This window comes from Neofelis nebulosa, chromosome 2 (genome assembly GCF_028018385.1).
Source record: "Neofelis nebulosa isolate mNeoNeb1 chromosome 2, mNeoNeb1.pri, whole genome shotgun sequence".
NCBI lineage: Eukaryota > Metazoa > Chordata > Mammalia > Carnivora > Felidae > Neofelis > Neofelis nebulosa.
In genome coordinates, this window is record NC_080783.1 from 184,986,023 (window position 1) to 185,011,128 (window position 25,106).

General features: G+C 53.8%; 1 protein-coding gene and 1 long non-coding RNA gene across 5 annotated transcripts; one reads left to right on the forward strand and one right to left on the reverse strand.

The window, feature by feature from the left end:
- Positions 1-15,919: 15,919 nt before the first annotated feature.
- Positions 15,920-22,683, forward strand: PDZK1IP1 (PDZK1 interacting protein 1). 4 transcript variants are annotated; one of them, XM_058717495.1, is made up of 4 exons: positions 15,920-16,048; positions 16,263-16,439; positions 19,501-19,659; positions 22,254-22,683. In XM_058717495.1, exons 1-4 carry the CDS (start codon positions 15,962-15,964, stop codon positions 22,278-22,280), a joined length of 450 nt encoding a protein of 149 aa, XP_058573478.1. In that variant the 5' UTR covers positions 15,920-15,961; the 3' UTR covers positions 22,281-22,683. The 4 variants fall into 4 exon arrangements, with proteins under 4 accessions (XP_058573478.1, XP_058573477.1, XP_058573479.1 ...); XM_058717497.1 differs by lacking the exon at positions 15,920-16,048 and adding an exon at positions 21,537-21,632 and having other exon boundaries at positions 16,218-16,439; positions 19,551-19,659; XM_058717494.1 differs by lacking the exon at positions 15,920-16,048 and having other exon boundaries at positions 16,101-16,439.
- Positions 20,928-24,405, reverse strand: LOC131504773 (uncharacterized). Its single transcript, XR_009258149.1, has 2 exons — positions 24,115-24,405; positions 20,928-21,703 (listed from the first exon to the last, which is right to left on the reverse strand). It is a non-coding gene; the product is annotated as an uncharacterized LOC131504773 (long non-coding RNA).
- Positions 24,406-25,106: the final 701 nt, after the last annotated feature.

Here is a 25,106-nt window from a genome sequence, read left to right on the forward strand (position 1 = left end):
AAAAGATGTGCCCAGAAGGGAACTCAAGGGGCCCCTGGATGACTCTGGCTCCTTTGGGATTAGCCTTGCTCATCTTGCCAGGCTTTGATCTTGGCTGCACCTGTCCTAGGAAGCTTCCAACCATAATCTAGGAGGGCCGGGGCCATGCAGAGTTTGAGGGTCAAACTCTGGCCTGTAGGGAAGCTCTTGAGCTTTTAGAAGACTCCCAAGTATGCATCTCCCTGGCCCAGGGCAAGGAAGCCTTTGGGAAGATAGGAAGAGGAGACTTAGTCCTGGGGCAGGAGAAGGGAGTTTGGGTGGTGAGAGAGGGGGTGGAGGAGAGAGAGAGATGCATGTTCATGCAAGCAAGAGAGTGACATTTTAGAAGCTATAGTGAAAGGGGGTTTGGGGTCGAGGAAGTGGTTAGCCAAGACCAATGCAGTGATAGCTGAGGCTCTGGTGAGGATGGCATCTGGGGAGGAGGAGAATGGGAAGGGAGGAGTACCTATTTCCAGGAGGATCTTTCCCAGGAGAGGGCAGGGACTCCATTTACAGAGAGGTGAAGAGGACCTGACTCTGTGGCCACCAGGCAGAGTCTGTGGGGCTATTGATTGCCCAAGTGGGCCAGGCCCTTGGGGATCGTTTGGACTAGTGTCTCCATCTTCAGATAGGAAGACTGAGGCCCAGAGAGGAAGAGTCTTCCCAGGGCCACACATCCCATGGACAATGACAATAGTGGCAGGCAGGGCAAGACTAGACTTCCTGCCTCCCAGGACACCTTCTGCCCACCTCAGGGAAGAGACCATGTTCTCACCATTCTGCCCATTCCACTATTTGCTTTCTCTGCCCCTATTGTACTCACCTTTCTGTCCTGGCTGCCATTGTGTTTTTAACCATTCGGTTTTGCACTTTTTGTTTCTATCTATCATCTGCTTCCATCTTCCTTTCGTCTGGCTAAATTGTCCCCAGCACCCAGAAGTCTGTCCTGACTCTGTGGGGTTTCCCTTCCCTCTGTGCTCACTTGTCTGCTTCCCCAATCAAACATGAGCCCCCTGAGGGCAAGACCATGCCTGGTTGGCCTATTGGCCTCCAGTGCCCCATGGCAGACCTGGCATGGGATCCTTTCAACATTGACTGAATGAAGAGGTTCCCACGTATGGAAACTCCTAGCTCAGTGTTGAGGCCAGCATGGAACGAGAGGGTGAGTGGGATAGGTGTGAGGCTGGGTCATCCCTACAAAGATGCCTCCTGCAATGTTCTCCCCCACCCCACCCCCACCCCAGCCGAAAACCACAGCTCTGGGCTGGTTGAGGCAGATGGACAGCTCTGCTCTTGGGGCTGCTTCTGTTGGTGGGGAGGCGGGGTGTGAGCTTTCTGGGGCTGGGCCCCAGTGGCCTGGTTATCATACTGGACCTGGGTGGGGCGAGGTGTGGCTGATGAAGATCAGGAGGCTGTTTATCCCTGTGCTCATAGCAGCCCTGCCCCCTTGTGCTGCCCACTCCCCCTTCTCTACGTGCAAAACAAGTAACGGTGCTCTCTCTGGCCCTATGGCTGATGTGAGCCAGGCCAGCACATCTGACCAATGTGCTGAGGACAGGCCATGGTGCTGGGCCATCATGAGTCAGAGTGAAAGGAGTAAGTCAGGACACCCAGAGCATCCTCTCTGTTGTCCAGAGAAGGAAATGAGGCTTAGAGAGGGGATGGGGTTTTACCAGTTACTCAGGATTTGAATTCAGGTCTGAGTCCAAAGCCAGTGTTCACTGCCCTTCAAGAGAGGAAGAAGAAATAGTCCCTAAGTAGTTGGTGTTTTTAGAGCAGACAGGCCCGTGCTGTGCTGTGGAATCTGCCCAGAACCATGAGCAATTGGTGGGGGTACTGGAGAGCTTGCCTATAGCAACAGGCTCAGCTTGAGGACAGGCAGTAAGGACAGTCGATGTGGTGTCAGTTCAGGAAGGGAGAGGCCAGGACATGGGTGGGATTGAGCAAGAAAGGCAGAAAGAGAGGCGCTTTGTGGGCCACAGAAGGAGCCTAGGCTTGGGGTCAGACTTATCTGGGTTTAAGTTTCAGGACTACCACTGATTGTACTGCTGTGTGACTTTGGGTAAATCACTTACCCTTTCTGAGCTTCAGTTTCCTCATCTGTTAAGTAAAGATATTAGTTCCCATCTTACAGGGCTGGCATGGGATTGCAAAATAATCTATATAAAGTGCCTGTGTTTTCTAGAAAGAGCCATTGTTATTGCTAGCAATGGGTTTGGGACAGGGCTATACCTGGGAACAGCAGAAGAGAGAAAGAGGACAGAGAGGGAAGTGGGAACACTAATCATTCACAGCAGCAGGAACTTCTCTGGACCTGCTGCATGCTGGGCGATGCTGGGCGATGCTGGGGGGCCAGCAAGGGACTTTCCCTGTCCCCTTGTCCGAAGGGGGCACGAAGGCTGGCTGGAAGCTAGGTGGAGGGGAACAGATCCAGAACATTACAACCCCAGAGGAAAGTGTTGTGAGAGAGAGAGAGGCCCGAGGGCTGAGGGAAGTCTGGCTCTGGCCCTGCAGGCCCAGGGTAAATGTTTGCTGAATTGAAAAGAGCCTGGGGAGGAGGCTGGAGAAGGCTTCCTGAAGAAGGTACCATTTCCCGCCCGCCAGGTGCCTTTGCAGGGAGGCACAGCCTGTCCTGAGCTCCAGCATCTTCTCTCAATGGCAGATGCAAGTTGCTCCGGGGATGTTGGTCCTCCCTCCTGGGTGCCCTACTCCTGCCAGGCCACCTGGGGTCAGGCAGGGTTGGGCTGCTAGAGCTACCTGATGCCCACTGTGACATTCCCTCTGGCTCCTCCTTTCTCTCGCCATTCACTTGGTCTGAGCCCTGCCTCCCTCCCCAGCTCCTGGCCTTCTCTGTCCACACAATAACAGGATGTGATCCGTTCAAGAGAGGAAGTGGGGAGGACGGGCAGTGCTGATAGCGCATTTCTGACTCTCTGACTCTCCACTCCACACCTCCCCTCCCCTCCTCCCCTCCGGGCTGCCTTCCATGAGGCTGCCTCCTCCCCAAGGCCCTGCCTGCTTTGAGAGGGATGAGTTTGGGGTCTTCCGGCTTCTCAGGCCTGTGTAAGCCTATGGAAAGGTACATGCTGGCCCACTGTAAGGCCTGCTCTTCAGGCTCCGGCTTTGCTGACCTGCAGACAATAGTCTGAGACACCGAGACTCCGGGAGGCTTGCCTGACAAGTTTTGGACTCCAGGGTATTTTCTGGAGCAGCTGGAGCATGAGGGTGGGCAGGTGAGTCCCTCTGCCTCCAGATCAGCGGGGCTCCACCCACACACCTGTTTCCTTGTGGGCCTGATCCAAGGCAGTGGGGTGATAGAATCAATCAAAAGGGCCTCGTCAAGCACTGACTGTGCTCTGCCTTGCACAGTGTGGGATAGGCTGCACAGATGGGGAAACTGAGGCTCTGAGGGGCAAAGGGACTTGTTTAAACAGCATGAGCTAGGAGATAATTTGGAACCAGAGTCCAGATCTCTTAACTCCCAACCTGGAGCTGTCTCAAGCCTTTAGGCCGGCACTGTCTGATACAGCTTTGTGTGATGATGGCGATGTTCTGTGTCTGCCCGGCGCAATATGATAGCCGCTGAGCACATGCCGCTATCACTCGAAATGCCGCACAAGAAATGTGGCTAGTGTGACTGAGTAACTGAATTTTTAAGTTTGTTTAATTTGAATTAACATAAGTGTAGACCTGTTAATATGCCAGTCCCCCAGGAAAGAGCAGATTTTCACCGAGAGAGGCAGAGGGACCCCAGCCCCAGACCTGGGAAGCTCAGGAAGAGGAAGTGGGTCACTGAAGGTTAGCCTCACCCACCTGTGCTCAGTGTCTACAGTTTATAGCAAAGGGTGAGGCTTTTGACTCTGCTATCGCACTCTGACTCCTCCCAACAACCCAATGCAAGAGGATAGTCACTCCTCATTTTACAGATGAGGAAACACAGAGGTCAGAGAGGTTAAATGATTTGTCCAAGGTCAAGTGGCTAAGAGACAAGCCCAGCTGGGATTCTGACCCTGGCTGTTTGGGGAGCCAGTTCGCTCACCCCACTACAGGTGAACCCCTGAATACAGCTGGGATCACTGCAGAGAGGCACCACCCAGTCCCAGGCCATTAGGATGGGACTACTTGGAGTGGAAATCGGAGCGCTCCCCCCTACATTGTGGGAAGGGAGGTTTGGTTATGTTATTCTGTGAGCTCCCTAATTTGGGGAGACGTGATCTCTCCTGACTCAGCTTCATTGATGCAGATGGTGGTTTGAAGATAATGTCCCCTCTCCCTAGGCAACCCCCAACCCCTTGCCATCCCATAACTAGGCCCCACAAAAGACCCCTGCCTTTCTGAGACCCAGTGGACCTACGGGACCAGGGTGAAAAACTCTTTCCCACCCCATGCCTGGTGACAGCTCAGCCAGCTGCGACCTGGGAGCCCAGGGTCCTTCGCCCTTCCCAGCTTACCCTCTGCATCCTGGGACCTGTGGTGCTCCTGGGTCCCAGGCTCTGCAGGATCTCGGGAGGCTGGGCCTTCTGCCCTCTGGCCGTTCCCACACACGCTGGCCTTGGTTCCTTCCCTCGTGCTCCGCCCCTCTCTCCAGCAGTCCCCAGGGCACTGCATTTTCAATGGGCTATCAGGCTTCCCCATCACTCTCACGCCCCTCTCCATTACCCCTGAATAGGTGGGATCCAGACAGACACAGGCACTCCCAGCCCCAAGCCCCCAGGCAATCTCGTCCATGACCGCCTGGGACCTCAGATCTCTGCTGCAGGCTACCTGCCCAACCAGGCTGGAGACTTATTAAAGTCCTGGGAAGCTGAGTGTCTGTCGTGTCTGTTTTCTGGCAATGGCATGTTCTAAAGCAGCTCTCTGAAGTGGCTGCCCCGGTCTAGGATGCTAGGATTTGACCCTGAGCCTAATGACAGGTCTCTAAGACCCCAGGAGTCATCATTCAGGACTCGTCTGCTTCTCTGCTTCCATTTGGCTCTTTGGCAGTCCCAGCAGATTCTGTGGGGCGATGCAAGGAAAGGCTGATGGGGCTGGCAGGACAGGGCCGTGGTTGCCTGGCGTGGTTAGTTTCTGAGGCGGGGGGGGCAGGGTTGCCCACAGGCCCCTTCAGGGTCCACATCTGCTTGGTTGGGGCCTAGCCAAAGCTGGGCTGGCCTGCCCAGTTGCCAGGCGGGCAGGCTTTCTGTATGATGCTAATGAGGGCTGTGGCAGGCCAGGAGGGGGAGGCACAGCTTTTGTCCTGCACTTGTCCTTGCTGGAGGGTCCTCAGAGAGAGACAAGGGGCCTCCTCACACCCAAGTGGCTGTGATTAGCCTGCCGTCACTCACTTTGATGGCTCTGAGTGCTCTGGGGATGTGGACAGTTTCAGGGAGGGAAGGGGGGAACGAGCATGGTCCAGGAAGTGTCCTAAAAAAATCAGGCCAGTTCAAGACTGGAGTGGAAAGTGCTGTGCCCTCCTCTGCCCTCCATCCTCCCTTAAGGGCCTATTGAGCTCCCCACGTGTTTCATGTGCACTGTCTCTTAGTTCCCACCTCTGAGCCTTTCCCTGGCTCAGGTGCCTGCCCTGAATGCCCCACGACAGGTGCACTCCTGTGTGTTCAACTACCTCAGATGCTCCGATGCTGCATCTGCTGGATCTGTGCCCCCCCCTCCCTGCCCCTGCCCCTGCATCCCCCTGCTGAGGGCTGGGGCCTTCCTTACTTCTGAACTCAGATGTGCTTGCTTCGGCAGCACATATACTAAAATTGGAACTTCTGAACTCAGAGCCCCTTGATCCATACCTGGTGCCGCTTGCCACCTGCCCTGGATTGAGTCCCGGCCTCATCTCCCTATCCATGAGTTGGCCAGTGCTGGGACAGGGTGTCCCTGGTCACTGGCGGCTCCGTCATGCCCAGAGTGTGTGGGTGCACATAGGTGCTCGGTAAATATTTACTGAATTATTTCATCAGGTCCTCGTGGTGTGTGGGCACAAATGGGTCATTACGTTCATTTCGTTAAGAGCATTTCCAAATCTATGTGAAAATAGGATAATATAATAAATGGCATGCATCCATCACCAGCCTCAACAATCAGCCACGTAATCTTGTTTCATCTATACCTCCATCCTTCCCCATACTCCCTGTCTTCACAATGGATTATCATGAAGCAAATCCCAAACATCATGTTATTTCATCTGTATATTCAGTTAAAATCTTTGTTAGTTCTTACAATTAAAAATATTCACTGAACACCCACTCTGACTGTGTGCTATGCTCTGGTAAATTCCTACTCATCCTTCAAAGCTCAATTCAATGGACACCTCTTCCTAGAAGTCTTCCCTGATCTTTCCTTCCCCTTTGGGGACTTTAGTAGTGCCTTCTCCGAGGTTCCAATTGTATGCCTCCTTCACGGCACTCATGGCTTTTTAGTACTTGATTTGTTTTTAACATGAGGAGGAAGTATAATGTAATACTTGAGAGCTTTAGAATCAAATAAATGTGGATTCAAATTCTGGATCCACTTACTTTCTGAGTTTAATTTCTCTGAAATTGTCTATGGTATTGTCTATGGTAAAATGGGGATATAGCACTCACGATATTGTGAGGATTAAATGGGCTGTGAGTCCGCAGCACCTAGCACAGTGCTTGGCGCATAGTAAGCGTGCCTTCAAAAAGTGCTAGCATTTCTGGTGTTACAGGTGTCTCTGGACTGAGCTGCAGGGCAGGCCCCAGATGCTTCCTATGTGTGTCCTGGCACCTGGAGGGCCTCTCTGGAAGAGCATGACGGGGGCAGGCTCCCATTAGCCAGAAAATAGACAGACTGGGCTCGGCCATAACGTCCTAATGCCCCTGCCTGGCCAGGGACAGATACTTTGGCAAAGAGAGGCTCTGGGTTAACTCTGCGCTATGTAAGGGCACTAGTAAAAATTTGGAAAAGTGACTTAATTTTGCCTTTTCATGCAGGTTTATTTTGTTTATTAAAAATTTTTAAATGTTTATTTATTATTTTGGAGAGCGAGAGAGATGGAGCATGAGTGGGGGAGGGGCAGAGAGAGAGGGAGACACAGAATCTGAAGCAGGCTCCAGGCTCTGAGCTGTCAGCACAGAGCCTGTTGTGGGGCTCGAACTCACAGACCGTGAGATCATGACTCGAGCTGAAGTCAGCAGCCCAACTGACTGAGCCACCCAGGCACGCCTATTTTATTTATTTTTAAACTACGAGCTTTTTTTTTTCCCCCCTCTCTCCCAACAAACATTTCTTGTTATAGAAACTCTGGAAAGAACAGAAAGAGAGGTAAACAAAACAAAACAAAAATCATAAACTCGGCCTAGTTCACCAATGAATGTTTCGTTGTATTCCCTCTCTTTAAAAAAAAATCTGTATTTGGGGGCACCTGGCTGGTTCAGTCAGAGGAGTGTGAGACTCTTGATCTCAGGGTTGTGAGTTTGAGCCTCACGTTGGTTGTAGAGATTACTTAAAAATAAAATCTTTAAAAAGTATATATATATTTTTCCCCAACCATGAAATTATGATTGCATTATGTTTAACTTCTGTGTGAAGCTGCAGGCTTTTAAAGTAATTTTCATTTTGAAGGCCAGAGTCTGACTTTCAGACCAAAGCTCCAGATGTGAAATGTGCAGATGGTTTGAGTGTGGCTTCTTCTACATTGACTTAGAGGTGGTGAACATGTGGCCAACAGAATGTGCCCATAATGCCTCTTACTGCCCTGCTGGGGTTTCTGTTCAGAAAAAGGACTGGTTTGGGACAGGGCAGTATAGCTCAAACACTGGACGTTGTGTTTAGATCTGGGTGCTCCTAACATTATCAAGTATCTCCTTTTACCAGGTGTTCAGATGCCTTACTCTCTGACCAATCCAGTGCAGCAACAGAGGCTGAGAAACAGAGGCTCAGAGAAGTGGGGAGTGGTGCCCGGGTCACACAACTTGTGTTGGGTGAGGGTCTCGACGCTTAGCTCATTCCTCCTGGGCCCCAGAGACGTCAGCATTGAGTCCACTCACTCCTCCCTGCCCCTTCCTGTACGCTACCTCTCTCCGCAAGCTCACAGCTCCAACTTGCACACCTCTAGTGACGGGGAGCTCATCACTTTATAGGGGCTTCTTCGCTATCACTAGATACTCAAGACAGGCTTTGTCTTGGTGAACCAAAAACAGTCTCTCTGTGACTCTTCTCATCCCCAGCTCCATGCTCAGAGGGCACAGAGGATGATTTTTCTCTGGTCAAGGACAGCCCTGCAGATAACTGGAGACGGAGACTCCTGAGAGTGCTCCTTTTCAGGCTGAAAATCTCAGCTTCTCCAAATATTTCATAGACTAATGGCAAAATTGATAACCAGGGAAGAAAACAGTTTTTGTTAGGGTGAAATAAAATCAGTTACATGACTCCAAAGGTCCTGAAATGTGGAGTGCACCTGATGCCTGTAATTTGATCCTAAGTGGTGTAAAGGTGATATGTGTTCCTTCTTCATTTTCCTTTTGATTCAGATGGAGATCCACTCCCCATCCATTCACACAGGCATTTCTTAGGGCTGGGTCCTAGCCCTACTTCTCATCCCTCCCTATTCCAGCCACATCAGCCCTGCCAAGGCCTCAGTTACCATCTGTAAGCTGCTGAATTCTAAGCTACCGCTTCTGGCTCAGATGTCTCTCACACACCGAGCTGCATCCTGAGATGTGCCCTGGGTGCCGTGAACTCAGATCACCTGCCCTGGGACCCAGCATTTGGCTCATTGCTTTTTGCTTGTCTCATTCATTAGCCCTTGAGTGCCAGACACTCTGGAGAGTTTTGTTGAATGAATACAGGCTCTCTCCTCACCAGCCCCCCCACCCCCGCCCCAACCTGCTGCTCTTCTAGTATTCTTAGAACCAACATCCAAGTGTTGTCTAAGATGGGGGGACTAGGTGCAACTTGACTCTACTCTTCTGAGTCCTTCACTCCTCACATCCAGGGAGTCACCTTAGCCTGCCGGCTCTCCCCATTGAGTTGCTCTCCCACCCTCCCGCTTCCCTCCACGTGCTGTCCTAACTCCAGCTGTGCCTCTTGTCTCCTGGGTCCCTCCCCCACCCCCAGCCCACTCACTGGCTCACTGTTCACTGCATTGTCTATCGAACCCATTCTTCCAGCTGTGGTTGGAAAGACCTCGCTGAAATGCAAGACTGCCCGTGCCACGTCCTTGCCTAAAATACTATAATGGTGTGGCTTTACCTGTAAGGGAAAGATCGAATCTCTTCACAGGTCCTGCAAGGCCATCAGGACCCCTTTCTGGATCACCTTCTGCTCTCTCAACAGGCTGATGCCCCGATGGCTCCCCCTGCCTGCAAGCTTTCCTGTCTGCTCTTCCCCAGCCTGGAAGTAGCTCTTGCCTATGACTTCCCAAGCCCGGCACTTCAGATCTTCTCTCCCTGTGTCCGGGGGAGCCTTCCATCGCTGCCTGACAGCTCCCAAATACACATCTCCAGCCTGGACCACGCCTCCTAACTCCAGACCCACATACCCATCTCCAGACAAAACATGTGAATCCTGCCCCTGTTGAACCTTCCCCATCTCAGTCTGTGGTAGTTGAACAGGCTCGAAACCTTGAAACCATCCTTGGCTTCTCCTTTCCCCCACATTCCGAATCATGTTGGCTTTACCCTCAAAATGTATCTAGATTCAAATCACGTATCCCTGGTGCCATGGCTGCTGCCTTGACCCAAGCCGCTGTTATCCCTTGCCTGTAGTATTGTGGTGGCCTCCTAACTAGTCTCACTGCTTTGTTTCTGCTTTTCTTGCCTTCTGGGATCTTTCCTCAACAAAGCAGCAGCATCATGTCTTCTGTGCTCAGACCCTCCAATAGCCTCTTGACTCCATCTGATTCAAAGCTGAAGCCTTTACAGTCACTCACAAAAGGCTCCATGTGAGTGGGTCTCACGCAGCCTTTCCAACCTCCTCTCCTGCATTCATTTCTTTATTAGTCACACAGACGCTTTCCTCATGCCCCTTCCTCAGGACCTTTGCACTTGCTGTTTATTCTCCTTGCCTGCCACCCTCTCTCCCCTCTGACAGCTGAACATCTTGCTTCCTCAACTCAGCTCTGTTCAAATGTTCCCTCTTAGAGGAGCCTTCCCTGATGAATCTATGTAAAATAGCACATAGCATCCTATTCTCCTGATCCTGTCTTGTCTTTCCCATATAGCCATATGACCTATTGTATCTATTTATTTGTTTCCTGGATAACCCCTCTAGAATGTAAGCTCTCTAAGAAGAGGGACTTCTTTTTGATCATTGCTGTATCCTTGGCATCTCGAAGAGTGCCTGGTCCACAGGAGGCATTCAGTAAATATTTGTTGAATGAATGAATAAATGAATGAATGAATTTTAGACTTAATATTACCCTTTCTTGATTTCCTACCGTAGAGGGCATCCCCATTTATATACTCTTGGCACTCTTCGTCTCCTTTAAAATATTTGGTGCAATTAGGTTACAGTTGACCCTTGAGCAGATGGGGGTTAGACACTGACCCCCCCAAAAGTCACAAATCCACACATAACTTTTGACTCCCCCAAAACTTAACTACTAATAGCCTACTGTTGACCAGTAGCCTTACTGATAACATGAACAGTTGACACACATATTTTGTATATGTATTATATCCTGTACTCTTATAATAAAGTAAGCTAGATAAAAGAAAATGTTATTAAGAAAATAATAAATCATAAAGAAAATGCATTTACAGTGCTGTACAACATTTATTGAAAAAAAAATCCACATGTAAGTGGACCCAAGCAGCTCAAACCCACGTTATTCAAGGGTCAACTGTAATCAGATAGTTAATTAGATAATTGTATAAGCCCTATCTTGCTCACTACTGTATTTCCAGCCCCATGGTAGACATTAAATATGTTGAGCAAGTGAATGAAAGCAAGCCATTTGGGAATGCCACTTGGGAAACTGACCAATACATAGGTGCTTGACAGAGGGACTGAGCTCTGGGCTACACATAGGGATGCCTAGGGTTTAGCCCTATCTCTCCTACTAACTTACTGTGTGACCTTCAGTTAGTGACTGTCCCTTTCTGAGTCACAGCTTCCCCAGCTGAAAAATGAGGAACAAGGTCACACCATTCAGGATGAGCATGTAGGCCAGGGGAGATTGTGATTCTAGACACTAGCAACCCCAGCATGGCTCCACTGCTGGCCTGCAGCCCTGGGCAGGGGAGCAGGGCTGTGCTGGAACCACTGGCAAAGGATTTGGCCTTGGGACCTCTGCTGGCAGGCTGGGTTTTTGGCACAGGGCCAGCCCTTTAGTTTCTTGGCTGAGTGAATAGGCAGCAGGAGGGGGTGATTGATCTTCCCCAACTGGGAGGTCCTGGTCATAAATCTCACCAGCCCAGTGGGGTCGCCTAGGACCCAGGAGTCACAGCCAGTACATTCCTTGGCTTGGCTGCCTCCACGCTGGTGCTTTTTGTCCCTTCCAGCTCCCAGGCATGGGGTGCTCTATGAGGGTGAGCACCCATTCACTCTGACCATGGCCTCCAGCCCTGAGCCCCAGAAAGCCCCTGTCCAGAAAGTGCCAATCTTTCTTCAGGTCTGACCTTGAGACCACATGGCACTGCTTTGATCAGACCTGCCCTAGGCTCCTGTGAGTCACGACTCCTTAACCTCTTTGGTGCCGTGAAACCCTTGAGAGGTCTGGTGCAGCCTGTGGACTGAAATGTGTAAAATAAAAGGAAACCAGGGTGCCTGAGTGGCTCAGTCGGTTGAGTGTCCGGCTTCGGCTCAGGTCATGATCTCGAGGTCTAGGAGTTTGAGCCCCGCGTCAGGCTCTGCACTGACAGCTCAGAGCCTGGAGCCTGCTTTGGATTCTGTGTCCCCCCTCTCTCTCTGCCCCTCCCCCACTCATGCTCTGTCTCTCTCTGTCTCAGAAAAAAACATTAAAAAAAATTTTAAAAAAAGGAAACCAATCATGTCGAAATGTAGTTGTTAGAATATTAAAAATGTAAGTTTGCAAAAGAGTAACTTACTTATAGTTTGATAATGTATTAGACAATAAGATCTAGTGGCAGTCAGTCCAATGACTGATATACTTCGAATAGTGATGAGCATAAGGGAAATATCCAGATATCTGCAACAATGGCGTGTGGTAATATGGAAATATCACAGACAGACTGTGCTTTGTTACCTTCATTCTTTTGTTCTTTTTAAGAATTTTTTACCTTTAGGGAATCTCATCACCCAACATGGGGCTCAAACTCACAACTCTGAGATTAAGAGTCGCATACTGTACTAAACCAGCCAGGAGCCCCTGTTGCCTTCATTCTTCTTCTTCTTCTTCTTCTTTTTTTTAATGTTTGTTTTTGAGAGAGAGAGAGAGAGAGAGAGAGGGAGGGAGGGAGAGAGAGAGAGAGAGAGAATGAGCCAGAGAGGTGCAGAGAGAGAGAGTGACAGAGGATCCAAAGCAGGCTCCATGCTGACAGCAGAGAGCCCAATGTGGGGCTCGAACTCACGAACTGTGAGATCATGACCTGAGCCGAAGTGCAACGCTCAGCCGACTGAGCCACCTGGCACTCCCAAAGTTTGCATATTATCTTAAGAGCAGATACCCTTCACCAATGTGTCTCCATGCTTGTCCTCTCTCTGCTCTCAGCTCTCTCCTCTCTTTGGGGCTGCCTTTCTGCTTGGTCCAATGATTCAGCTAACCTTTCTCCTTCCTAGCATCACCTCCTCCAGGATGCCTTCCTTAACAATTTAGTGGTCTGTGCTTCCCTATGGCACAGCCCTGAGCATGCCATGGGCACTGTTCCCAGCTTGGCTGACTGTTTACATGTCAGTGTCCACCCTCCCTTCCTCCAAACCACCCCCGAAAGGGGGCGGAAGTGAGGGGGCCGAAAGGAGGGGAAATTGCAGAATCTTCCCCGGCAAACCGGCCCCCTCCCTGTCCTTACCAACCTGGCATGGATTGGAGCTGGACTCTGCCACCTGCTGGCAACAACTGCAATGGCAGGCGGGATGGCTGGAAAGTCTAGGCCCACTTCGATGTTTCTAAAGGGTGAATCACACAAGGCGTTGCTGGATGCTAGATGGAGGACTGGTCCAAGGGGCCTGATGATTCATGGTGGCAGAGCTGGGCTGGGACCCCGAGGGAGGAACTGAGTGTTGATGGAGCAGCAGCTCAGAGATGAGGACACAGGGTCCAGTCCTGTGGAGTTGCTGAGGCCTGAGTCTAGATCTTGGGGCCACACCAGACCAGCAGGGGGACCAATTTGTTACCATGGGGACCCAGGGCTGTGTCCGTGCAGCTGGGGAGATGATCCCCCCTCAGCTGGATGAGGACGCCCAGACAGCAGAGACCAGCCTCAAAGCCAAATGTCCACCCACGCCCCCCTCTTCCGGAACAACTTGTTTTGCTCTAAAGCTTGGGACTTTGACCTGGGAGGTGTGTTTTCCTCCCATTGGTCACCTGATGTCCTTCCTGCTCATCCCCTTCCCCCCCCACCCAAAAACAAGGCCCTGGGAGTCCTTGTTCTTTCCCGGATTCTTTAGGGAAGGGGGGATGCTTGGGTGAGGGAAGCAGGACATGAGACTTGGGGACCAATGGGAGAAGTTGGGCTCCTTTTGGGGGAAACTCCTTGAGGCGGGGGGGCCCTACATACAGTGACTTCCCTGCCCGGGTCTTACTGGCTTTCTCCTTCCTGGATTTCTGGGACACCTCACTCTTCTGAGATTTCTTCCTCCTGCTCTAACCTTCCTTTTTACAGACCCTTATCACTGGGGCTGTGTCCTGGTCCCTGGCTTCTCTCCTTTCCCCTGCACACACACACATACACACACACACACACACACACACACCACATACACATATACACATAACATATATTTGCCACACACCGCACACATACATACACACCCCACAAACACCACACACACACCCATACACCGCACACATGCACACATACATATACACCACACGCATACATGCACTTCACACACCATACAAACACTACACACACACACCCCTACACACCACACACATACAGACACACCACACACACTGCACGCACACACACACCACATGCACACATACATATACACCACACACATACCACATGCACTCGTGCACACGCACCACACACACATACACACCACACACACACACGCCACATACGCCACACACTCATACACAACACACATCCACACACACATCCACACACCACACACATTTATATCACACACACCATACACACCACACACACACACACACACGCGCACACACCCTGGGGTGACCATATGTTCCTGTGCCTCAGTTACCAATGCTGTGCCACACATGGCTCCCAGATCTAGCTCTCTATGCCAGACTCAAGATCCTGCTGCCTTCTGGATGTTTCCTTATGGAGGATCCACAGGCACCACAAGCACAATACATCTGAGCCTGCAGCCCATCATCCCCCCACCTCTTCTGAAACTTGCTAGGGTCTCTGAGACACCAGGCATCACCCTGGGCAAATCCTTGTCCCTCACCGGCCACCCCCAGCTAGTCATGTGTTCAGAAGGCACGCCCTATCCACACCATCTCCTAGAGGGCTCAGATGCACCGAGGCTGCCCTGGTGCAGCCCGGGCCCTGGGTGTGTGGCCATCCAGCAGCCCTTTCTCCCCTTTCTCCAGCCCTTGCACACCCTTTCAGACTCCACCCCCCCCCGCCCCCCCCCCCCCCCCCCCCCCCCCGGGCCAGAGAAGTTTTCTCAAATGCAGATCTGGCCACATGACTCCTCTGCTTAAAACTCTCCAAGAAAATATCCTGATGTTTATTAAATTCAACCCCATTCCTTGCATACCGATCAGTGATTCCCTAGCTATTCATTAACACGAATGGTGACTACTCCAGCCAAACTTTGTGCCAGAAGATTCTGAGGACTCCAAGTTGGGGTTAGGGAGGGAGAACAGGACATATATGGATGTATCACTCAAGTCCGAGCTGAATTCCCTCAGACCACCTGCGTCACCCCATCTTTGGATGGTGGTGGTACCTGCTGTGCTTGAATGTGTAGACACAAGAAGTAGGGATATGGCAGAACACGTGACTGCTGCCCCTGGCAGAACCATCTTGCTATAGAAAGGATTGCCCATGAGGTCCTGTGAGCAGTGGCTTGGTGGCTTCTGGGCAGGGAGACTGTGGAGGGCCTTCTGGGGACACTCCCTCTGAGGCATTGCCCTGGTGTGCTGGGTCCTCCGTTCTTGGTGTCTGTGGAGTGAGATTCTCAACATCTCTGGCTTCCTGTACTCCTGGGGAGGGGTAAGGCAAGGAGACCCAGCATGACCTTTGGTCCCAGGCCTGGACAGGTACTTGGGTCATTCTTAGTTCCTTAGCTGGAGGGTCAGACGGACTCCATGTGACCCTGCGGTTTGAGTGCCCAGGGCTTCCGGGCCTTCTATTGGATCTTTCCACTTGGGGGTGTCCTTTCTTTGCTTCCATGGCAGGGCTGTGTTCACCCGCTAGTCTCCCTGTGTTGGGTGGGGGGTGGGTCAGAAGGTGTGTATAGAGGCCTCTGACCGAGCCTTGACCTTGTCACAGGGAGGTTCCACCCAGCTTCCAGGTACCACATGTGGGGCCAAGAGGAAAGCTGAACTGGGCCAGGGCAGCTGGGTTGGGTAGGGAAGGCTGGGGACTGGGACCTTCAGGCCCACTGTCATGGTCCCCATGGGGGAGGGTGGATTATAGAGCTACTGAGCTAGGCCAGGGATGGAGGGACAGAAGCCAAGGCTGAGTCCCAAGACTGGAGCCCCTTGGTCTGGTTGGGTTGAGTAGAGACAGGTGAGAGGGAGAACAGGAAATAGACCAGGCTGAGGGGGAGGGTCAGCTTTGACCTTTCCCTAGCCACTGGGGTTTTCCCCAAGCTCCTGCTGAGCAGCCAGACAACAGATTTCTTAATCCCACTGTCAGCCTTCCAAGATGCCCCACCCACAGGAGCAGTAATGTGTCACTCCTTTCCCCAGAGCCCAGCCCTGCTGCCAGGCAGGGGGAAAGCAGACACAAAAACTGGGGAGGCCAGGGGCTTGGAGGTGAGGCACCAACTCTCTTCCTGTCTCCCTGGTCCTCAGACCTGCTTTCTTACCCAGCCTCTGAAAGATGACCTCGAATGCCAGCTTGAGTGGGCAGGGCACCGGCCAGGGGAGGCCAGGCCTGGAAGCTCATTACCATGGGAGGGAGGGCGGTTTCTCTCCACCTCCGCTCCTTCCTCCCTCGCTGCCTTCCTTACTTGCGCCTCTTCTCCAGGGCCAGACTAAGCCTGGGCTGATCTCAGGCAGACACGGACAGACTCCACGGCAGCTCCAGGAGCCCAGATACCAGCAGCCAGAGAGAAGGCCCAGAAGCTTCCTGCAGCCATGTCGGCCCTCATCCTGCTCATTCTGGGCCTGTTCACGGCAGTGCCACCCGCCAGCTGTCAGCAAGGTAGCGCGGGACTGGGCCTGCCGTGGTGGCTGTGGCGAGGAGGGCTGGGCTGGGTGGTGGAAACCCAGGGGAGGATGGGGTGGTCCTCTGGCCTCCCTCACCACCCTGGACACATACAGTTGGGAAGGAGAAGCAGGGATTGGGCTCACTGGAGGAACCTCCAAAGGCAGAGATCTCTGAGCAAGGCTGTCTGGGACTTGTTTTCCACGAGTGAGGAATGCAGGGCGGGGAGGGGGTGGAGGGGACTAGAGACCTAGAGGAGTTGAGACCCAAGATCTAGAAGCAGGAATTGCCTTAGAGATGGCAGGGTCCTGAGGACAGGGGGTCAGGGGCTACAAGGAAGGAGGGAGGGGCCCAAGCAACCCCCCAAACGGCAGGCTTGTTCCAGGGGAGGGGCAGTGTTGTCTGGGGCCTGCTTCCTGGGCTTGGGAAGAGGACAGTGCCCCAGTGTGGCCCCCACCGCGTACCTGAGATTTGTCCAGCTCTGCCTATGTCTTGTAGCCTGGAGAAAATCACTGGCCCTCTTTGAGACTCAGTTTTCTCATCCATAAAACGAGGACTGTAAACTTGCCCTGCCTACTTCCCAGGGCTGCTGCCAGGGCTGGGGTGCAGGAAAGTTTCACACCTGTGAGGAGCCACACCCTGAGATCTGGAAGTGTGGGGGACTCAGCAGGTGGGATTTGGGTCCATAGTGGACCGGCAAAGATGTTTCCAGAGTACCCCTCCCTTGCAGGAGCCCTGAGCTCGCATGCACGTCTACTTCCCTTCTGCCTTGCAGTCTTGGCAGCCCTCTAAGAAACAAGATCAGAGGGGTCGAGTAACTTGTGTGAATCACACAGCAGAGCAAGAAGGGATGTAGCCAGGGTGCAGGAGCTCCTGGCTCCAGGGGCCCAGACCAGGTTTGCCACTCACCGCTGACAAAATCCAAAGGCGGAGAGACGAGTGGTGGGGAAACAGGAAAGGGATTTATTTCAGTGAGGCCGACACCAGGAAGACGGTGGACCAGAGTCTCAAAGACTATCCCTAAAGTGGAGAAGACTTCCAGGTTTATGTAAGGAAAATGTGGGTACCTGCAGGTGGGCAGTGAAGGTCATGTCTTTGTCTTGGGGTCAATCACAGAGGTCTTGCTGGCTCAGGGCAGTCCTGATTGCTTAAGAGGGTAATTTTGGTTTCCTTTGGAGACGCTTTGCCCTCAGGGTATTTTGCCTGACTTGAGAGATAAGCTGGAAAGAAGAACTTGATCAAAGTGAAAGTTTGAGGTCGAAAGGGAGGATGGTTGAGTCCTCCTGCGGGGACAGAACTCAGATCACCTCTGTCTCCAGGTTCTGACCCTTGTGCTATATGTTCACTTCAGAGCCACTTGGAAGGAGAAGCAGGGACCAGAGTTCCCTGTGTGTCTGGAGGGAGTTGGCCGAAGGGTCTGGAGGAGGCACGGTGGGGCCTCCCAGGGCTTGAGGCCTAGTCACTGACCTGAGGAACCATTGTTTCTGGGGCAAACAATGAAGCCAAAGCACTGCTTTTTGGCAAGTATGGAAGTCAAGATAACCACACTGACCTGGCGACAGGCCAGAGAGTTCCCAGATCCCTCCCTTCTCCCCAGTACCTACTAGGCTCAGAGAGGAGGCAGGGCCTTCGCTGCAGCAGGAGAGCTTTAAGGTAGACTCAAGGAAGGACTTTTGAGTGAGAGTGAGGCAGAGTGAGGTTTTTGATGCCCAGCCTGGGCCCCTCAAAGTACAGGATGACACTGGGGATGCATGTGTTTTAGCCTGGAGGCAAGACCCTTCAGGAGCCTCCTGCTGGCCTCTGTCCCCTCCTGAGACCTGCCTGCGACTGCGTGTCTGTCCTCTGCAGGGTCAAGCTCCCTCAGGCTCATGGAACACAGTCATGCCTGGGGGAAGGGAGAGCCCTTTGGGGCAGCCAGTGACTGAGGGCAGAGATTCTGGGAAACCATGAGGGTTAAAGGTGGTGTCGAAGGTCAAGGGTCAAAAGATAGAGAAGGTGGGGGGCACCTGGGTGACTCAGTCGGTTAAGCATCCGACTTCGGTTCAGGTCATGATCTCACGGTTCAAGACTTCGAGTCCCACATCAGGCTCTCTGCTGCCAACACAGAGCCTGCTTCAGATCCTCTATATCCTTCTCTCTCTTCCCCTCCCTGCTCATGTTCATTCTCTTTCTCTCTCAAAAATAAATATAAAAAAAATTAAAAAGAAGAAAAAAAGGTAGATGGATGGGGCCTCAACCTGGTCTCTGGCCTAGTCCCAGAGGCATCCAGCTGGAGAAGACAGAAGGGGAGCAGCTTTTGAAGCTTTCTACCTGGGCCCCACGACCTGGAGGAGAAGTTGCCCTTCTGCCTTGCCTTTCCAAAGGTGTTCTGTCCCCGCCATCTCTCAGGCACCCCTGGCACCCCTGGCTGAGCAGTCTTGCCTGTCCCACACTCCCACCCCCTACCTAGTATCAGAGCAAAGTTATAACAGAACAGGATCTTCCAGATGCCAGCCCCGCCCTCTCACAGGGAGATGGGGAGATACCCTTAGCTGGAAAGGCCCAGGCCAGCCATCCAGAGGGCTGCTCTTTGGTCCTTGGGGCCCAGACACTTGTAGGGCGTCCTGCATGTGACTCACATGGAGGGATAGGTGGAGGCTCCGGGCTGTCCCTCCTTGGCTCCTCATTTCTTCTTTGAATTCCTGTTTTCCAACTATCGTCCCTTTTTTTTTGTTTTAAAGTTTATTTATTTATTTTGAGACAGAGACAGAGAGAGAGAAAGAGAGTCCCAAGCAGGCTCTGCACTGTCAGCGCAGAGCCTGATGTCCACGCAGAGCTAATTACCTGAGCTGAAGTGGGAAGCTTAACTGATAGCCATTCAGGTGCCCCGCCACCACTGCCCCCCCCCCCCCCCCCCCATCATCCCTTACTTTAGCTCAGTGGGGTCAGGTCGGTCCTCCTTGCCAGCCCTGCTGCCTCAGAATGTCTCTTCTGGTCCTGGCAGCAGGCTGATGGCCTGTGACACAGGCTCTAGCCCTTGCTCCCCTCCCTCTGCCCCCCCTCCATTCTGCACTTGCAGCCCCCACTGCTGCCGAGCCTGCTGCAGCATCCCTGCTCCCCTCTTTCCAGGCCTGGGGAACCTGCAGCCCTGGATGCAGGGCTTAATCGCTGTGGCTGTGTTCCTGGTCCTGGTCGCAATTGCCTTTGCTGTCAACCACTTCTGGTGCCAGGAAGAGCCGTGAGTGCTGCGGGGGTGCTGGGGTCTGGGCTGGGCAGGCAGGGCAGGCCCCAGGACCACCGCTACTGCTCTAGTAGTGGTGAGGAGGGCCTCGGAGACCCGGAGTCCAGTCCTGTCACTGTGCGGAAGTGACACTGAGGCCCAAGTTCTCTAGGACTGGCGCTCAGGCTCGCCGGCCCCCAGACACAGCTCTGTTGGCCTCCACGGTTCTGCGAGCTTTGGGGACAATGTTTTCTCTTCTCAAGGTCTCAGTGTTTCTATCTGTAGAGTCAGGACACTGGCTTAGTCTGTGATGGGGGTTGTGAAAATCTCTGGGAAGAAAGGCTCCATCTTTCTTCAGGGTCAGGTGCTGTGCCACGTGCAGGGGTACAGGGGGGCAGTGGGACAGACAGACACAACCCCTGAACTCTCAGGCTCCCAGACCGGAAGACAAGGAGTGATCCCAGTGCAAGTACCAATGGTAAAAGGGAGAGCAGACTGCAGTGCTGGGCCTGCCCTGGTCTGGGGGGCCGGGGATGGTAGTCCAAGAAGGCTTCCAATTGCATGTTTATTCTGAAGCCTAAAGAATGCAGAGGAGCGCCTCTCAGGATAGAGTAGCACGGGAAGAGCATTGCAGCTGATGGAAGAGGGCATCGAGGCCACCAGGGGTCCAAAGTGCAGGACACTGAGGTCGAGGTGGGTGGGCTGAAATCCAGTCCACTCTGTGCTGGCCGATCCTGGAATAAGGCTGCACCTGCCAGTAGCTCCCACGGAGGGGCCTGGTGCCAGGGTGCTAGCCAAGGAAGGCCCTGTGCAGCCCACTGCAGGAACACAATCAGTCATGCGTAGAGAGAAGGATGGGAGGCCTGAGATAGACTGGCAAGGTAGGCAGGGCCCGGGCCTGGCAGACCCTCGTACACCTATACCCCAGACTGTGGGCTTTATCTTTCGTGCAGTAGGAATCCGGTGAGAGCTTGCACGCTGGTCCTGGGATGAGAGTTGGCCTGAGCACAGCCACTCTGGCTGCCCTGTGGTGCATGCGTGGGGTAGGGGCCAGTCTGCAGGTGAGAAGGGCAGGGCGGGGGGCTGAGCATGAGGTCAGGAGAGAGTCTGGACTCTGGAGGGAGCAGAGGGGATAGAGAGGCGCCATGTCTGACGGTTGTCTAGGGGTCTGGTCCCCAGAAGTTGGTGGATGGGGACGGCAGGGGGCAGGAGGAAGGAAGGACAAGGATGCGTCCAGGCTTCAGATAGTACCACTTATGGAGACGGAGCATAAGAGGCAGATCTGGGGGCAGCTGCTGAGTTTAATTTGAGACATACTAAGTTTGAGGTGCCTGTGGGGTGTCCAAGGAAGGACAAGCAGCAGTAAGAGTCCCCGTGACCCATGTAAGAATAGTTTCAGGTAGGCAGGAGCAGAGGCCACAGTCACTGGGTTTAAACTGGAATAAGAGGCCAGGAACTTTTTGTCAGCAATGTTATTTTTTTTCAAATGATCCAAGCTCTGCCTTCAGTGGAAGTTGACCATGTCTGTACCTAATTCCCTGGGGAAAGCCCTGTGGAAATCTGGGCAGACACTAAATCCTGTTGGGTCTTGAGCTGAGGCCAGAAGGAAAATTGCACAAAGTGTGAGGCCTTAGATACATCTTTTGCAAATCTTGGACTGGGACCTGAGGCCCCCACCTTGGAGCAGGGAGAAGGGTGGGAAGGCCCATGGAGTGGGGCCAGAATCAGGCCACTGGCAGGGCCCTTACTGGAGAGAAGGGCTTCTGCCCAGGGCCAGCCACTGCTCTTGGACTCGTGAGAACCAGAGCCTAGAAAGGCCTGATTAGGCAAGGGGGAGGAGGGAGAACAAAGAGGGTAGGGACCTAGGGAGCCCTACTGATGAGCCCCATCCATAGGGAGCCCATGAACACAATCATGACCGTTGGAAACAAGGCAGATGGAATCCTGGTAGGAACAGACGGAAGGTACTCCTCGATGGCGGCCAGCTTCAGGTGAGATGATGGTACAGGGTAACCACCCTGCGCTCCAGAAGGACCAGATGCTTCTGAGGGGTGGGAGGGGGCTAGAAGGTGGGAGGGCAGGGAAGGAGGAGGACACATGTGGGGAAGGGCTCAGTGAAGAGAGGAGCTCAGGGAGGTGACAATGGGGGCTTTGTGAGGGTGCAGGGCTCCTTGGGGACCTGAGGCTCAGCTGGGGAGAAGGCCCAGTAAAGGGGTAGGGACGGGTAGGGGGAGCAGCTCACAGGCGGACTGGGATTCATAGGGAGGAGTGCAGTGGGGGAAGTTGACTCTGAAGGGATGAGTCGGGGGCACTCAATGTGGAGAGAGGGGTGAGTAGGGGAGGCAGCTCAGTATGGAGGTGGACTCCATGAGGGGGTTGCTCAGTGGGGGCCCAGTGGGGGAGGGGCTCAGTGTAGGAGAGAGATGGGGCTCAGGGAGGGGTGCTGAGAGGCCTCCAGTCTCAGGTGCACCTGGGACCAGATGTGGGCAGGGGAACCCTTTCTGGCACTCAAGGATTATTTATTCTGGAAGATACTGCTGTCACCAGTGCAGGATAAGGCAGGTAGAGGGGATGGGATGGAATGGGTGGTGACCCCTGTCATCCTCTTTCAGGTCCAACGAGCACGAGAATGCCTATGAGAATATCCCTGAGGAGGAGGGCAGGGTCCGAAGCACCCCCATGTGACCCCTGCTTGCCTGTGGGCCCCAGCCGTGAGCCCAGGTGCCTGTGATGGATGCCCAGATCACCACTCAAGCCGCTCCTTCTCTGTGTAGGAATCTACAGTAAGGGGCCGATTCTTCCAACCCCGCATTGCCCACCTTCTCTGGAGTGGTCACCAGCCAAAGTCGAAGCTCAGGCTGTATCCAGGTTGGGGCTCAGCTATGGCTCTGGGGGGTTTCCTAGGAGGTCTCCCACCCAATTCAATTCAGAAGACCCTTCTGAAGAGAACAGTCAACTCATCACCTACTGCCTTGCCTCATACTGTCTTCCTCTAACCTTGGAAATGCCTCTTATTTCTGTGAAATAAAGATGTTTCGTATTTCCAGGCCTGATGCTCCCAGGGCTCAGAAAGAGCCCCTCAGGTTTACAGCCAGGCCCAGTCTTGCTTTCTGAATCATGACAATCACCTTCCAAAGCCACTGTCATGGTGACTTTGGAGGATTATCCAGGAAGCCCTCTCTGAGAGGCCCATGGAGCTAGGAAGCTCAGCCACTCTACCCCTTGTAGAGACCCTCCTGCCAGCACCCCTCCCCTGACCTGCTCTTAACAACTGTGATTCTGGGCCCTTCTTGGTGCAGCAGCATTCCCCTTCCCTATCCTATCCTCCATGTGGCCTGATTGCTGGCGGTTCACTCATCCCTCATCCAGCCAGCTCTAGCAAGCTCCAAGAGTCTTGGGCTAGGACTCAGGAAGCCCAGCTTTGAGTGCCTGTCCCCTGCCGGCTTACTATGTGACTTTGGGAGAGCTATAGTCCTCTCTGAGCTCAGCTTCCCCTCTGGGGACGGTTTGGCCAGTCTTGCCACAGAGCTGGAGTAGAATCATCCTCACAAGTGCCACTGACTCCTAGTTCTGGGTGGGGGTGGAGTCAGGGAACTGGGTCCCCAGGAGAATGAAGCAGGAGGGAGGCAAGGGAGGAGGCGTACTTAGCAGGCTGGCTGACCCTGGAGGCCCCTCATCCCTGTGACTGTCATTCTTATGGGAACAGGCAGAGTTGGGGGCAGGTGGGTGACAACCTGAGACCCATCCAGGAGCACTCCCAGATCTAGAGGAGTGGGGCTAGATGGTAGGAGGCAGTCCACCTTGTCCCAAAGATCTCCCTCTGCCAGCTGTCTCAACCCATCAGAGCCCCCTAGCTTCACCATTTCAGCCATTGCCTTGCTGTTCAAAGGCTTCAGCCAGATACTCAGGGAGAGATCCATCTGAAATCTGAATTAGCCTTTCTCACCACACGGAGGTCTAGTTTGCAGCCTGCAGCAGTGGGAAGAGCCCTGAGCAGAGGGACGGCAGGCCTACCCTTGCCTGCTGTGTGACTCAGGACAAGTTGCCTTCCTTCTCTGAGCTGAAGCTCAGAGAATTGTGGCTGTGCTCATGTAGACAGATGCCTTCTTACCCACCTCTGTCAGTTTAAACTCTGCATATTCCTTTTTCTTGGCCCTGCCAAGGTTCTTTTTTGTCTAGGAAGTCCTCCCTGACTAGATCAGAGGGCAGAACCGGGGGGGGGGGGGCAGCCAGACCAGCCTATTCCTGAAGGAGAGATGGAGGTTACTTGAGGGCCTCTGCTAAGGCACAAACACCCCCTTCTTCCTTTCTAGCCTCCTTGGTCTGAACCTTTTGGCTGCCTGCATTCTTCTGGCAGGAAGCTCCGTTCCTTCCCCGCCCCCGCCCCTTGTCCCTGAGGGGTGGAGGTGGGTTCAGAACTGGCCCCACAAGCGCCCGGCCAATGCTCAGCAAGTGAAGCCCCGCCCCTCTCACCTGTGAGGCTTCCCAGCAGGAGCCCGTGGCAGTTGGGCCGTCGCTGTCCTGCCAGGTTCCTGGGGCAGGCCACCCTCTCCCTGCCTTGGCCTCTTTGGGAGGCTCCCTAGCACCCTCTCCATGGTGGAAGGACCAGGATGGTGGGAACCCTGGGATCCTTGCAGGTGTCGCGCTGGCACTGACCTTCCCCCACCCCATGTTCTTGCCCTGGCAGAGGGCAGGGGGCATGGGGCTGCCGGCCCCAGAGCCCCCAGTCCTTATCGCCGGTTCCCACCTGCCAGCCTGGCCAGATGAGGGAGGGAAAGGAGGCTGGGCCCGGGCCAGGGCGGTGCTTAATGACCCTCCGGGGCCTAATCTCAGGCTGGCAGCCGCTGAGTGGCTCAGGCTTGCTCCTGGAGGAGGCTGATAACACACCAGCTGGGCCCCCCACCATCTATCGGGGCTGCACAGCCAGTCCCAGGGGGCGGCGATCAGGGGGCCTGGGGAAGGGAGCCTCTGGGCTGGGGCAGGTTGGGAGGCGAGCTCCCCTGGCCAGCCCCGGGGGGAGGGGATTCTGATCGCCTTGAGTGACAGATAAGGGGAGGGACTGGAGAGGTGGGCTGGCCCGGCAGGACGCCCCCCCCCCCCCCCCCGCCCCCGCGCCGAGGCCCTTATGTCTTCACGACTTCCTGCTCCTTCCCCACCCTTTTCTCCCACCCAGTCCTGGTCTCCTTTTTTGCCCCCCCCCCCCCCCCGCCTTTATCCATCTCTGTCTGTTTCTCTTTATGAGTGCACCTCTTGGCCTCTGCTTTTATCTCCATCTTCCTGTCTCTTCCGTCTCCTTCTTCCACCTGAGCTAGTGCTCACCGGCTCCTCTCTCCCCTTGCATCCTTTCTCTGTTTCCAGGAGGTTCCCTGTGTTGCCTCTTCCCCCGCGGCCCCACCTGCCAGGCTTCCCTGGTGCCTATCCCTTGGCTGGGGCAAGTCCCTTGCCCTCCCTCACTGGAGTTTCAC